Genomic DNA, 16,702 nt, shown 5'->3' with positions numbered 1-16,702 from the left:
TATATATATATATATATATATATATATATATATATATATTTATATGTTTTATTCTCCTGTTTTATTATTTCTTTTTTTTTTTTTTTTGTAATACATTTATATATATTATAATGCATTAATATGAACATTAATAAAAATACATAATTTTTATATGTTCCCCCTATGTTGTGTAGAATTGACAGTATATCTCTTTAAAAATATGTTATTTATTTTTTTTTTTTTCCATTTTAATTCATTCATTCATTTTATTATTTTTTTTTTTTTTTATATAAATAATAAGGACACTTTTAAAATATTTACAACATATATATATATGCGTGGTTTTTTTTTTTCTTTTTTTTTTTTTTTTTTTTTGGTTAAATTTACAGATATTTTTGTTTAAAAAAAAAAGTTCTGTTCTTATTTCTTCTGTGTACTTTATAAATAAGTGTCTTTAAAGATTATAAAATATTTTTAAATTTATAATTTGAATTTTTTTTTTTTTTTTATTCAAAGATATATAATAATATGTAAAAATGAATTTTAAGTTGTTTTTCCAAGTGTCATGTAACTTTAAAAATTTTAATTTTGTAAATTTATATAATGACTTTTTTACATTTTGTTTTCATGTTTAAATTTTTCTTTTTATTTATAAAAATTTGAGATATAATTAAGAGTATTAATATATATATAAAATTTCCATATTGAGAGCCTGAATATATATTTTTAATTATAACCGTGTTAATATTCATGTAGTAATATAAAAATAAAACACCCTATATAAAAATATTTAAACAATAAAACTTAATTGAAATATCATATTTCTTTGTAAATATATATATATATGTAATTAATATTTAAATTATAATTTATATAATAAAATTTTATTTTCAAGTATATTTTTATTTCTACCAAAATAATTATGAAGGATCTATTTCATTTTGTTTAATAAAAAGATAAACTTTTAAATAATTAAATAAAACAAAAATATCAATTGTAGATATAAATATATAAATACATATATTATTTCTTTTTTAATTTCATGCATTTTGTGCTATAATATGCTACATATATTATATATATTTCTTTATAATGTTATTTTTAATTTATATATTATACTAATTTTTTTTTATATTCTTTTATAAGATATTATAGAAACTTATAAATATATACATGTTTAATATAATAATATATAATTATTTGGCATATATAAAAGAAAATATATATAATAGAATATTATATTATATACATATTAAAATTTTATACGTGGTATATATATATTTTTTTAATTAATAATAAATATATTGCTTTATTTAGTAGTATAATATATAATATATATATATATTATAATAATTTATACATATTCATATATTTTTTATGTCATTATATTTTTTTATATATTATAAAATAAAGGGTAATTATAAATACTATATACATTATTTTGTATAATTTTTTTTAAAATAAAATAACAAGGTCCATAATTTTATTTAGTACATTAAAATGTTATTTATATATATAAAATATTACTGAGGAAGAAATACAATGTAATAAAAAAATATGTTCTATATTTATATACATATTTTTTTTAAACTATAAAATACAAAATATGTGTTTTATATAAATAATATATGTTTTATATATTTTATATATATTATATTATTTTTTTTTTTTTTTTTTTTCTTTTTTTTTTTTTTTTTTCTTTTTTTTTTTTAAATATATATGAGGCCTTTGATTTATATAAAATAAGTATATTTTTTCACTTTGGATTTAAATTGTATATTATTCATAATTTATTAAGAATTTATTTTATTTTATTTTATTTTTTTATATGTTTCTTATTTTTATTTTTTTTTTTTTTGTGTTTTTAATAAATAACCAATTTAAATGATAGATATGTAAAATTAATTTTTAGAATATTATCATATATTTATAAGAATACATCGTGAGGATGGAAATAAACGGAAAGAAATGAATTATTTATAATGTATACTAATTATGTTATATATCATTTTGAAAGCAAATAAATAAATATATATATATATATATATATAGTAAAATATAAAAGTTATTCTATATTATAATACTTATATAAGTATATATTTTAATTTTTTTAATTTGTATATTGAGACATATTAGAACATATGTAATTATATGATATATTAATATTTATTTATATATTTTAAAAATTAATGTTTATGTTATTAAAAAGAAAAGTGCATATGTAGATTAAAATAAAATTGGGGAAAAATGATTCATTAGAATTTTACCTAATATTAATCTAATTAAATATATATAAATATAAAAAATAATATATATATATATATATACAATATATTTATATAGAGCAATACAATATGAACGAATTATCAGTAAATGATGCGTTTGATGATATTGAAATAGAATCTTTTGATTTTATATGGGAAGAATGGGAAGAGTATAAAGGTGATGTTCCCTTGTGGCAACATATTTTTTGTGGTAGTATAGCAGGTTTAATGGAACACGTTTTTATGTATCCATTGGATACTTTAAAAACATATTTTCAAACAAATGGTCATATGAAATATAATAAGATATATGATAATTGTAATAATATTAATAATAATAATATCTATCACAATAATAATTGTGATAAAAATTATAAAGATATGAATAACCATAGAAACATGCAAATGTTTAAGAGGAATTTTTGCTCATCAACTAATTGTGATAATTGTATTATAAATAATGTTTGTAAGTATAAAACTAACTGTTATAATGTTATGGCAGCTTTACATACAAAAAATGCAAGATATATTAATAATATTGCTGAGCCATTAAAAAATATGGCAAAATATAAAATTAACACAACAAATAATATTAATTATAATAATAATAATAATAATAATAATAATAATAATAAGTGTCGTAATATTTTTTCTCATCCATTTCATAAGAAACAATATAAGAATGTTACATATGTAGTAAATAAGAAAATGCAACAAAATTTGCTTAATAATTATATAACAAATAAATGTAATAATGATCCTATTTATTGTAGAACAAAAACAAATGTATTAAATATGAAAAAGGATATACATAACTTTTGTCATTTATCAAATGAGAAATATAAAAATGTCTTTCATCAAAATGATTCTTACCATCCAAATATTTATGGTAGGAAGGGTAAAAAGCAATGTGGATATAAAAATAAAATGAATTATTTTAAAAATCTTGTACATAAAAAACATTGCCATTCATTATATAATCAAATATCTTATAGTGAAATTAAAGAAGAAATGAAAAATATACGAAAAATGAAAAATAATATGTGTGCAAAAAATATGAAACGCCATTTGTATTCAAGTGTTCCCTTCCTCAATTTAAACAATAAAGGAAACAAAAATATAGCTTTATCATGTAAGAATATTCGATCAAGATATATTTTAAAGAATGGATATAATAAGAAATATCAAAAAAATTATGTTTGTTATAAAAATTTGATGAAAATGGAATGTGTGAAAAATAATAGGCATCGATTATTAGCCCTTAGAAAATATTTAATGAGTGAAAAATATCATAACATTAAAAAAAATGAACCATATATTATAACAAAGATCAAAAAGATGGGGAATGAAAATATAGGTAATACCAAAGGTAGATATATAATAAATACCTCATTAAATTCGTATAACTTAAAAAGAAATTGTTTAGATTATAATCCTTTTGTGAATAATTTTAAATATATATATTATAATATTATGAATATATGTCATAATATTAAGAATAGAATTTTAGTAAATCCTTCTCTTCCCATTAATAATAATAAGAATAATACCATGAGGGATATTTTTATAAGACTGATAAATAAGTGTCTATATAATAATAATTCACATAAAATAAATAACAAAATATTATTGAGTAATTATTTGAATTTATTTAAACATACAAATTATTCACATTATTATATTTTAAATAATGTTTTAAAAAATACGCCATGTAGAAGTAGAAAAAATGAATGGAATATTTTTTCCAATTTTATAAAGTTATTAAAAAGTAAAATAATTGAAAATAATGTAGATTGTATAACACAAATGAATGCTAGGAGGAACCAAATATTGAGAAATAATTATTTATATTCCTTTTTAAGAAATTATAATAAAAATTTGAAAAGAAATACTAATATCATTTTAAATAAGCTTACGTCTTTTAAATATAGTATACCTTATATAAAAAATAAAAATAGTAACATATTAATAAATAATATGAATATTAATAATAATATATATAGTAATAGAAATGTTTTAAATTCAATAAGATATAATAATATTTATAAAAATATTATGCACCCAATATTCTTTCCTGGTTATTATAATACGATTCATTTTAGATATTATAATTATTTTTCTAAAAATATAGATGGCAAGGATAAAGGAAGCAATAAGAATATCATAAATAGAATAAGCAAACGAAATAATTGTAATAGTATTATAAGAAATAATTTATCAAATTTGTATAAAGGTGTAAATATTGTAGTGTTAGGTTGTATACCTGCCCATGCATTATATTTTTCAACCTTTGAATATAGTAAAAAATATTTTTCAAGAATGACTTCAAATAATTCTTCATTAAAAATGAATAATGGAGATATGAGTACAGTATCTAGTGATATAAAATCTGAAAAATCAAAATTTAAATTATATGATTTGAATTATTTTAGTATAGCTGTATCAGGTTTTCTCGCAACCTTAGTACATGATTTAATTATTACACCAATAGATACATTAAAACAAAGGATACAATTAGGTATAAATAAAAATTCGAAAGATTCACTTAAAATATTAAAACAAAATGGTATAAGGAGCTTATATTTAAGTTTACCTATAACCTTATTGATGAATATTCCATATCAAATTATTATGATATGTACTAATGAAAAAATGAAGAAAATATATTTTGAATATATATGTGGTTTAAATACTCAAAATAATAAGAAAAATATGGAAAATAAGCTTATAGATAAGGACCATAGTAAAACAACTAATCAAGTTAATATTGGTAAGGATATAAAAAATGATACATATAATATGGATAAAAATGGTACATTCTTATGCAGTCATGAAATGATAGATAAAGAAAATATGATATACAATTCAAATAGTTTGGAGAAGCATATTATTTCTAAAGAAAACAAAGATAATATATTGAGAAGTGTAAAAGAAGAAAGTGCTAGTAGTAATAATGATATTGTGAATTTTTATGGGGGAAAAGGAATATATAATAATGATGATCATAATATAATACGTGATGATATAAATAAAATGACGCATAATAATATAGAAAATAATATTGATAATAGAATAAATTCGAATGGAAGTGATATTAATAGGATAGATAATATTACAAATAATATGAACAAAGAATGTGATATTTTTTCTATTAATAAAAATAACAATAACACTCTGTTATATGATCAAATAATGAAAAGATTAGAAATGAATTCAACTAATAAAAATTTTTCATTAAATTTTAATGATAAAATAATAAGACAAGAATCCTTACCCTTTGAAAAGGAAAATTATAATATGAATTTAAAAAATATATGGATAGATAATTATAAAAATGACTTTTTTAATAGGCCCTTTAATCATATTACATCTTATTTTGTGTGTGCTGGGATAGGTGGGGGTATAGCAGCAGTATTAACTAATCCCCTTGATGTAATAAAAACAAGAATTCAAACTGAATGTTTTCAAGCTAAAGGTTTTAACTTTTTTAGAATTGTATCAAATATTTATTATAGAGAAGGAATGCGCTCATTTTTCAAAGGCTCCTTAGCAAGAATGGCTTTGTGTATACCTGCTTCAGCAGTGTCATGGGGTACTTATGAAACTATGAAGAGATTTTTTAAAATAAATTTTAACACAACGTAGATTTTATATATATATTATATTTATATTATATATTTTATTTTAATAAAAGCAAAATTTTATACAAATGTTTGGTTTATATTATGTGGAAGGATTTTTTTTTATCCTGTTTATAAATTTTATATAAATATGTGTGTTATATATATTTTCTTTATATTTTTTTTCAAATGCTTTATTTTTTTGTGCCTTTTTTATAAAATTTAAAACATCTAAATATCTATATATATATATATATATTAACTTGAAGAAAGCAATTTATAATATTTTTAATTAATAATAATATGTAAATTTATGCATGAAGACAAAAAATTTTAAATATAGTTATTTAAGTGTACTTTTTATATATTTAAAAGGTTGTATTATATTTTTTATTCCTCTATATATTTATCGCTTAGATATATATATATTTATTCATTTTATCATTATTTTATTTAAAAATTATTAATATTATATAATGTATATAAATATTTGATGGAATAAAAACTTTTATAGGATTTTATTTTTAAATGTTTTTTATATGATTGTGCTTGAAAGGTTACGAAAAAAATATAAAAATTATATTATTATATAAATATAATTTTAATTGACATTTTTAATTTTATACAAATATAAAATATAATATATTTATATCTTTAATAGATATATAATTATTAATAATAAGTTTATACATTTTTTTTTATTGAATTAAAATAATAAAAAAATACGGCAAAATAAAAGTAATTTTAATTTTTTTTTTTTTTTCTTATAATATTATATAGCTTAGGCGTAAAAAACAGTATATTTTATATAATATTATTATATTTTATAGCATATATAATAAATATATGAATAATATTTTGCATATATAAATACATATATAATATTATTATATTGAATTATATATATATATATACATATATTTATATAAGTTAAAGCATTTTTAAAAAGAGGTCATATTTATATATATATATAAATATATATTTTTTTTTTTTTTGGTTTTTTTTTTTTTTTTTTTTTTTTCTTGTTTCATAATATTATATATATATAATAATATTATTATTTTTATATATTATTAACTGAAAAAAATTATATTATATAAAACCATGTTCATAATTTATTAAAAAAAATATATATTATATTTATATAAATATATATATATTTTATATTGTGAGCTTGTTTTATGTATAATATTTTTCAAAAGATATAAAATATCTGGTTTTGAAGAAGAAAAAAATTATATTATGAAAATTAATGGAATTTATTTATTGTAAAAATTTTAAAGTTTTTTCATTATAATGTTAGAAATTTAACAAGAGCAAATGAATATATAAAATATATATATAAAGGAATTATATTATTAAATAACTATATATATATATATATATATATAAATATAACAAATATATTGTTGTTTTTTTCCCTTTTTTATAAAAATAAGAAGATTTATTATTTATTCTTCAGAATTGTATGAGAAAAAAATATATAATATATTTATTATGAAGATATATACAATAATAATATGATAATGTAATTAAAGAAAGAAATGAAATAGAATATATATATATATATATATATATGTATTATGTATTATTTAATATTTATATTTGTATATAATTATTATAAAATTTTTTTTAATGTATAAGTTAAATATTTATTTATTTTCTTAATTACAATATATATGATATGTTTAATTTATATACACATATATATAATATAAAATATATAATTATATATTGTTTCATATAATAAAATATTGTCATATGTATTTGTCAAATTTTCATTTTTTTTTGTAAAAAATATAGTGATAATATATATATAATTCAAAAGACTGGATGAAATGTTGTATATATATATATATATATATATATATATATGTATGTGCTAATTCAGTTTAAATTTTTATGAATATATAATTTTTTTTTTTTTTTTTTTTGAAATGGAATGTATTATGTGTTCCTTATTTTTTATATAATTATTTATTAATTTTAAAATTATGATAATATTTTAAAATATATATTTATATATATATATATTTATGAATAATATAAAGTGAGAAAAAATGTTTAACCAAAATTTTAATAATTCGAATTTGAATAAAGGGAATTTTCAAGATTCAAATAATTTATTAAAAAATAAGAATATGTTTATGCAAAATTCATCACAAAATAATAACATATTTGGAACATTTAATCAAAATAATAATACGAATAAGGGTTTATTTGGCAATAGTAATTTACAATCAAATATTGGTAATACAGATAATTCTCTTTTTGGAGGTTCAAAAATTCAACAACCTAATAATGCATTAGTAAATAAAAGTATATTTAATTTGGGTGGGAGTAGTAGTACTTCCACTGGCTTAGGTGGTGGGAAAAGTATTTATGAAAATATGAATAGCCAATCAAATTTAAATACAAAGAATATATTTGGTTCTACAAATGTAAGTAATAATACACAAGGAAATATGGGTGGTAATAGTTTATTTATGAATGCTAATAATCAAAATAATTTAAATATGAAAAATATTTTTGGAACCTCCTCAGGTTTAAATAATCAAACAAGCAATTTAGGTAATAAAAATATATTTGGAGGTTTACAATCAAGTAATCAAACAACATCATCAAATAATATTTTTGGTAATATGTCATCGAATCAAACTAATTCAAGTAATATATTTGGTAATTTATCATCAACTAGTCAAAATAAATCAAATAGCATATTTGGAGGATTAGGTACGTCTACCAATCAAAGTACTAGTGGTGGACTTTTCGGTAATACAGGGGCAAGTATCCAAAATAAAACTGGGGGTATATTTGGTGGTTTATCATCAGCAAATCAAGCTGCTACAAGTAGTAGTAGTATGTTTGGAGGTTTATCATCTAATCAAGCCAAACCCACAAACAGTTTATTTGGTGGATTATCAAGTGGAGGAACAAGTAATACTGGCACTCAACAATCAGGTAATTTATTTGGAAATGCATCAGGCATGGGGCAAAATAAAGCTGTTGGTGGCATTTTTGGTAACTTACCATCAGCAAATCAAGCTTCTACAAGTAGTAGTAATATGTTTGGTGGCTTATCTTCCAATCAAGCTAAACCTACAAGTAGTTTATTTGGTGGATTATCTAGTGGTACTACTACAAATACAAGTACGCAACAATCTGGAAATTTATTCGGAGGTGCTACAGGTTTAGGTCAAAATAAAACTGGTGGTGGTATTTTCGGTACCTTGCCATCAGCAAATCAAACTTCGACAAGTAGTAGTAATATGTTTGGAGGTTTATCTACTAATCAAGCCAAACCTACAAGTAGTTTATTTGGAGGAATGTCAAGCGGTACAACAGGAATGACAACTAATACTACTGCACAGTCAGGTAATTTGTTTGGTTCGACTGGAACTAGTCAGAATAAAACTGGTAATCTTTTTGGAGCATTACCAGGAGCTAATCAAACTTCTACAACAAGCAATATATTTGGAGGTTTGTCTTCTACCCAAAGTAAACCTGCAAGTAACATTTTTGGTACTATGGGAACCACAAGTGCCACTACAACGCCAGCATCAACAAGTAGTAATATATTTGGTTCAACTGGTGGTTTGAATCAAACTAAACCAACAACAGGTAATGTTTTTGGATCATTACAAACAATGACTCAACCAGGAAGTACGAATATGTTTGGAACAACACAAGGAACATCTCAAGGTTTAACAAGTAATAATATGTTTTCATCAAGTACTACTCCTGGAAGTACTCAAAATAAATTTACTAATATGTTTGGAACATTATCTGGGACTACTGGAAGTACCCCCATGGGTACATTAACAACACCTAGTGCTACTACAACAGGAACCACTGGATTAACCGGTACAGGTATAGGGGGTACATCTGGTACAAGTAATATATTTGGAAATGTATCAGGAGGTAGTGGTTTTGGTAATTTAAGTGCAAGTAAGAATATATTTGGTTCAACTGGTACAGGTTTGACATTAAGTACTGCAAGTACAAGTTTAAGTCCTAGTGCCGGTACTACTTTAGGCCAAAATTTAGGTGGCACCATGACATCTACTTTAAATACTAATTTAACTACGCCTGGTTTTGGTCAAAGTGGAGGTAGTAACATTTTTGGTAATTTGGGTGGTACAGTAACTAGTAATCTAGGTAACACAACTACGCCTACCCCTAGCAGTAGTACTTTATTAGGTAGTACATTAACAAGCGGATTAAGCAGTACTACAGATAATGCATCAAAGAATTTTTTATTAGGTGATAAAAATGCGCTCACCATTAGTCCATTAGGTGGAACTCCAACATTACCTACCAGTAGTACTAATTTGACTATGCAAACAGGCACAGGTTTAACAAGTAGTACCCCTAATATTTTAATAAATGATCAACCAAGAGTTGTTGATAACCTGAATCGTGTTACTGAATTGAAGAGAGATAAAGAACAAAATGTGAGGAGTGCGGATAAGTTCCATGGGTTACAGGATGAGTTAACTATTATAAAAAAGAAAGAAAGTATTTTTGACAAGATATATAATGATGATGTAGAATATGAAGATGAGGAAGAAGAAGATGAAGAAGGTGGATCAAGTGGAGGATTATTTTATAATTATATAAATTTAATAATTAATGATAATATAAATAATATTCAAAAAAGTACTTTAACTTTATTAAATGATCATGATTCTTTAATGTGGGATAACTTCAAAAGTCATATATTTAAAAATTTTGTTGATTATTTAGTAAATTCTAAACAAAAAAAAAATCAAAAGATGATAAAGGGTAATGTATTAGATTTAGATCAGCATGAATTCCAAATATTAATATGGTTATATAATGTAAATTCAACCAAGTTAAATTTTATACCTTTTAAAAGTTTCTATTATTTATTACTAAGTGAAACTAATTTAAATTATTCTAAAGTATTAATAGGAGGATCTGATAAAAGAATATTATTAGATAATTTTATAGAGGTTAATGATCATTATTATATTAATTCAAATAATGATATATTTAAGTCACAATTAAATAAATATCGAAATAGTTCACTGCATCGAGATGAATATAATAGTTCTTTAGATATCGATTCTATGTATAAACAGTTGTTAAAAGATATATTGAATAGTTTATTAAATATGAATTTGTCCATAACAAAGGAAAATATGAGAAAGAAAATGAAAAGTGAAAATTTGAATGAAGGTAATGAGGGAAAACGTTCAGAGATTGAAATAAAAAAGAAAAGAGTTAATGACGAAAAAAAAAAAAGAGAAAGAATAAGAAGAAGTTTAAAAAAAAAGAAAAGAGTTTCTAAATATAAAAATGAAGTTAATGAGGATAGTTATGAAGAAGAAAAAAGTTACGAAAGTGATAAAAGTGATAAAAGTGATAAAAGTGTTGATGATAATGATCAAAGTGATTATGATAATGATCAAAGTGATGATGATAATGATCAAAGTTATGATGAGAATGATCAAAGTTATGATGAAAATGATCAAAGTGATGATGATGATGATAATGATAAAAGTTATGACGATAATGTTGAAAGTTATAATAATGATGAAAATAATATAAATACAAAAAAGATGGTAAGAATTCCCCAATTTAGATATGAAAATATTTTACTTAATTATTTATTTGGTACCCTTCAACATTTACATGATAAATTTTATAAAATCGAGATAAGCAATTATGTTTCAAAAGATTTAAATCAAATAGATGAATATTTTCTTGATGCGAAATCCAATGCTATATTTTCATATTGTTATAATAATTTTTATAAGAATGAGATGGATAAAGAGAATAGTACTATTCATTTTTTTTTTTATTTAGTTAATATTATGTTTAGATGTGGTAATTATATTGGTTTAATACAAATAATAAAACTTGAAGAATTTATAAAAAATTTGAATATTGATAATTATTTATATGATTTTGTAATATTATTAATAAGAATATTATTATTAATTTATAATAAAAAGAATACGATGAATATTTTTGAAAACATGAAAGTTGATATTGATTGTACTGATATATTTAAGAAAAAAATACACATGTCAAATATAATAAATTTTTTTCATTCAATTATATATTTATGTATAAATAATATATATGCATATGATTTGTTATGTATATTATTTTCTGATATATTTTGTAAAAAAGGAAATATGTATACTAATCGTGATAAGAAAATAGCTATGAAAAATATATTTTTTTATATTAGAAAGAAGAATATTCCAATGAGTAATACTACGAATAATAGTAATAATAATAATCATGGTGCAAGTGCTTTTCATAGTGTATCAGATGACGATTTATTGGGTGATAAGGATTATATCAAAGAAATAAGAAATAGACATATGAATTATGATTATAATACAGATAAGGCAATGCTGAATGGTTCGCGTCATAAGAATCGTCATCATGCTAATAATAATAATAATAATAATAATAAAGATGGTAATATATATTATAATGATACTATAAATGATAGTAGTAATGATGATTATGGAGAAGATGAAGATGATGATGGATATAATAGTAGAGACCATGATAAGAAGCATAAAAAGAAACCATTCTTTTTTGATATGATTAGTAATATGCTTCAAAAGCCTAAAACTGTGAAAGAATATGAGAATGATTTTAATAATGTAATGGATATAAATGATGAGGTGAATAAAGGAATATATAATCTACGTAAAAGTACGTTTTCAAAAAATCATAATGATATATACTTAGGTGTGACTAATAGACATGCCTTTAATTTTCAATATTGTAATATTGAAACAAGTATATGGATAGAATTATGTTTATTTTTATCAAAAAATTTTAATATATATGGAAGTAAATTTATTGATAATTTTGATATAATAGATACTGATGTATTATATTGTGAAGAAGAAAATGTATCACATATAAATGATACAAAATGTCGAAGAGAACGTATAAATAAAAGAATTGAAGTTTTATTTATAACTATATCAAATTATATTATTAATGAAAATAAAGAATATTTATATATATGTTCAAAACTTAAAGTAGATGAAGTTATGAATAATTTTTTAATTAATGATGGGAAAATATCAGAAAAATTAAAAGGAAATATAAGTAAAGTATTAAAAAATAATTTTTTATTATATATAAAATTATTTTATTATTTATTATTAGTTGGTAATATATATACAACTATTGTATTTTTATCTTGTATTTCAAATAATGTCCAAAGAATTTTATTAGTATTAAGTATCTTTTTACATAATAATAATATTTTTGAAAATCATTTATTAAATAATATAAAAATGAAAACATTACAATATTTAAAATTTAGAAATGATCACAATAGTATATTAAATACATCTCATGATATTACAGATGTACCAAATTCAGAAAATAAATTTAATTTAATATTATTAAGTATGAGTAATCAAGATTTACCTTTTGATCATTTTGTGTTACGTAATAACAATATTAATATATTATTAAAAATAACTTATTTATTAAATTTAAAAACTAATATTAGTATTAAATTATTAAAAAGTATAGTACAAGAAAATCAAGATATATTATTACATGAAAGTGTAATTGGACATATAAATAATGATGGAAATATATTTTATGGAAAGTTACATGACTTTTTATTTTTATTTAAAAATAAAATTAAGATAAGAAAAGATATTAAATGTTTTTTCTTAATGTATTATATATTATATAAACAAAATGTTTCAAATAACATTTTATTAAAAACAAGACAAAATGAAATGGATGAAGAATATTTATATAAATCAAGAAATTTTAAATTTGTTCATAATAAAAATATTAATACATTAAATAAAATTTCATTAGATAATTCTTTAATAAGTGTACATTCATCAATTCTTTATAAAATATCTCAATTCTATGCTATCTTAGCTTATTTTGCAAATCAAAGGAAAAATTATATAATATCATTCATATGTTATTATATTTTGAAAGATGAAGAGAGTGCGATCAATTCCTTAATAAGAATATATAATGACGAGTTGATATATTATTTTCATAACAATGAGAAGGAGTATAATTATATTCGTAAATGTGCCTTTAGATTTTTCCACCTCGCAAAGGTAAAACCAGATAAATATTAATAAATAAATAAATAAATATATATATATATATATATATGTGTTATAGAATTATTTCGTATATTATGAGGTATATTTTGTGCGTGATATATATCATATTTATATATATATATTATTTTTGATTTTATTTTTTTTTTTTAGAATATGTGGCCATCCAATGTCAAACTGGAATCCATTGAAAATAAGTCTTATCTCATTTTATGCATACTATTTATGAAAAAGAAATTGTTTGAAGAAGCCTTTGTTATTTTTTCTACTAATTTAGTTCCTGATAATATGCTAGAAAAATTGTCTACAGCTGATTATTATAATATTGATCTCTCTTCAAATTTTTTAATGACATTAAAGGAATTATGCACACAAAATTATAGGGTAATAATAATAATAATAATAATACATATATATATATATATTTTATCTGTGTATATATTCAATTATATATATATATCAATATGAAAATATTTCATTTATATATAATAAATTATATATTTTTTATTTTTTTTGTAGATTGATGAACTTGTGAGTAAACCAGCATTGAAGGCAATTATTAAATTCTTAAATCCAATAAAAGATAAATTGGATCCACAAATTATTGAAAGTATTAATTATTTGGATGAACTAAATTATTGAAACTAGATATATACTACTACTTTTTTTTTTTTTTAACATATATAAAAAAATAAGATATCTGTATATTAAATTTTATTAAATATTATTTTAATTTTATTATAATTTTTTTTTTCTCTTTTTTTTTTTTTTAAAGAAATACCTATATATTTATATATATAGTTAAAAGGACACATTACATTTTAAAAGTAACAACTTTTAATTTGTATATGCATCCTTAATGTGTATTTTATATATGTGAAAATAAATTTTATTCTTAAAAATATATTCACATAATTAGTTATATTTTTATGTGTAGGAATATTTATATTTTATTATATTATATTATTTTTTTTTACAAACACTATATATATATATATATATATATATATATGTATAATTTATAAAAAAAAAAATAATAATAAATTAAATTATTAAAATATATAAATTGATAAAAATATAAAGCTTTCTTATTCAAATGCTTAAAGGGAATATAAAAACCATTTTACATATATATTTTGAAGTACACAAACATATATATATATATTTATTATATATGTATATTATTTATTTATTATGACACAAAATACTCTATAATAAAATACACACAAGGTTATCTAATATATTATGTAAAATAATGTAACTTTATTTTACCATATGAATAGAAAAATATATATAAATATATATGTTTTTTTTTTTTTTTTCTTCATATATATATATTTATATATATATATATATATAATATAATACATAATCGCTCATATTTTTTTTTCTTTATTTTTATGTATTCCCTTGTAACCTTTTTTTTTTGGTGGGAAGAAGAAATGAGAAAAAAAAATTTATAATAATATATATATATATATAAATAAATAAATATTTATTATGTATATTATAATATATATATATATATATAATTAATTTATTTTTATTATTATTATGTTTAAGTCGTGCAAAATGCTGAAGGTTTTATATTTTAATAAATTAATCAGAAAAGGCTTGTGTAGTAAAGGATTAATATATAAGGGCTTATGTTTTCGAAAATTTAATTCTATTATTCAAAATGAGAGGAAAGTTGATAATAAATATATTTATAATGTATATAAATTAAACGACATATATTATAACAATTTGAAGATAATAAATAATTATGATGAATTTTACAACTTAATAATAAAGAATGAATATTTTAAAGATTATACACAAATGAGAAATAGATTTTATAAAGAAAGGAATGATATAAAAAATAATGAGAATACATGTGATGATACATTATATAGTGATAAGAATATAATGGGGGAAAAAAAAACCATATTAAATGATGCTGCAAATAAAAGAATAGAAGAAGATAGTGATAAAAATATTATTAATTCAAATGATTTACAAGTGTTATATTTTGGTTGTTATGAAAATAATAATAGTATAATATTATTTAATAAATTTAAAAGTATTATTGAGAAAAATAAAAAGTTACAATTTTATTTTATTGATGTTAATTTATGTCCACAAGGTTCATATAATTGTAATATTATTTTTGTACCTACAGTTATGTTAATATATAAAAATCATATATACAGAAAAAAATTAGAAATTAATTATGATCAACCAGTGGATGATAATTACTTAAATGAATTCTTATCAAAGGTACAACAAAGTATTGATTATTTCCATAAATATAATAATAAATATATATATTCTTTAAAAAAACAAAGCAATTATTTGAATACAAAATATATTGATATAGATAATCAAAACATTCACAAGGAAAACTGGAATACCTTTTAAAATAAAAATATATATATATATATATATATATATATCAATACAATATGTAATATCTTTTAAATTTTAGGTTCCAAAGATAATTTTTTTTGAATCACATATAAAATCAAATGTGTTGAAATGATTATATATATATTTAATATTGAGAATTTATATATGCTTATATATTACATTTATATGTTTAAGGTATTTCATGTAATAAGATAATGTGTAATTTTTAATATATATCATGTGCCATATATATATATATATATTTATATAATTAAAAAAGAATTTTTTTAAAAAAAGTAAATACTTATTTGATATATAAAACTAAAAATTATTCCTAATGAAATAA

General features: G+C 19.3%; 3 protein-coding genes across 3 annotated transcripts; all 3 read left to right on the top strand.

Moving 5' to 3' along the window:
- Positions 1 to 2,333: 2,333 nt before the first annotated feature.
- Positions 2,334 to 5,888, top strand: PGSY75_0905200 (putative mitochondrial carrier protein; the record flags this gene model as incomplete). The annotated part of the gene is made up of 1 exon (XM_018785463.1): positions 2,334 to 5,888. One exon carries the CDS (start codon positions 2,334 to 2,336, stop codon positions 5,886 to 5,888), a length of 3,555 nt encoding a protein of 1,184 aa, XP_018641804.1.
- Positions 5,889 to 7,923: 2,035 nt separating this feature from the next.
- PGSY75_0905100 (putative nucleoporin NUP100/NSP100) lies at positions 7,924 to 14,610 on the top strand (the record flags this gene model as incomplete). Its single annotated transcript, XM_018785462.1, has 3 exons — positions 7,924 to 13,962; positions 14,122 to 14,352; positions 14,488 to 14,610. The coding sequence occupies 3 exons, from the start codon at positions 7,924 to 7,926 to the stop codon at positions 14,608 to 14,610; spliced, it is 6,393 nt and encodes a 2,130-aa protein (XP_018641803.1).
- Positions 14,611 to 15,522: 912 nt separating this feature from the next.
- Positions 15,523 to 16,368, top strand: PGSY75_0905000 (hypothetical protein; the record flags this gene model as incomplete). The annotated part of the gene is made up of 1 exon (XM_018785461.1): positions 15,523 to 16,368. One exon carries the CDS (start codon positions 15,523 to 15,525, stop codon positions 16,366 to 16,368), a length of 846 nt encoding a protein of 281 aa, XP_018641802.1.
- Between the last annotated feature and the right edge of the window lie 334 nt (positions 16,369 to 16,702).

This window comes from Plasmodium gaboni, chromosome 9 (assembly GCF_001602025.1).
Source record: "Plasmodium gaboni strain SY75 chromosome 9, whole genome shotgun sequence".
NCBI lineage: Eukaryota > Apicomplexa > Aconoidasida > Haemosporida > Plasmodiidae > Plasmodium > Plasmodium gaboni.
The sequence above is the reverse complement of the archived record's forward strand: the minus strand, read 5'-3'. Positions and strand labels throughout refer to the sequence as shown.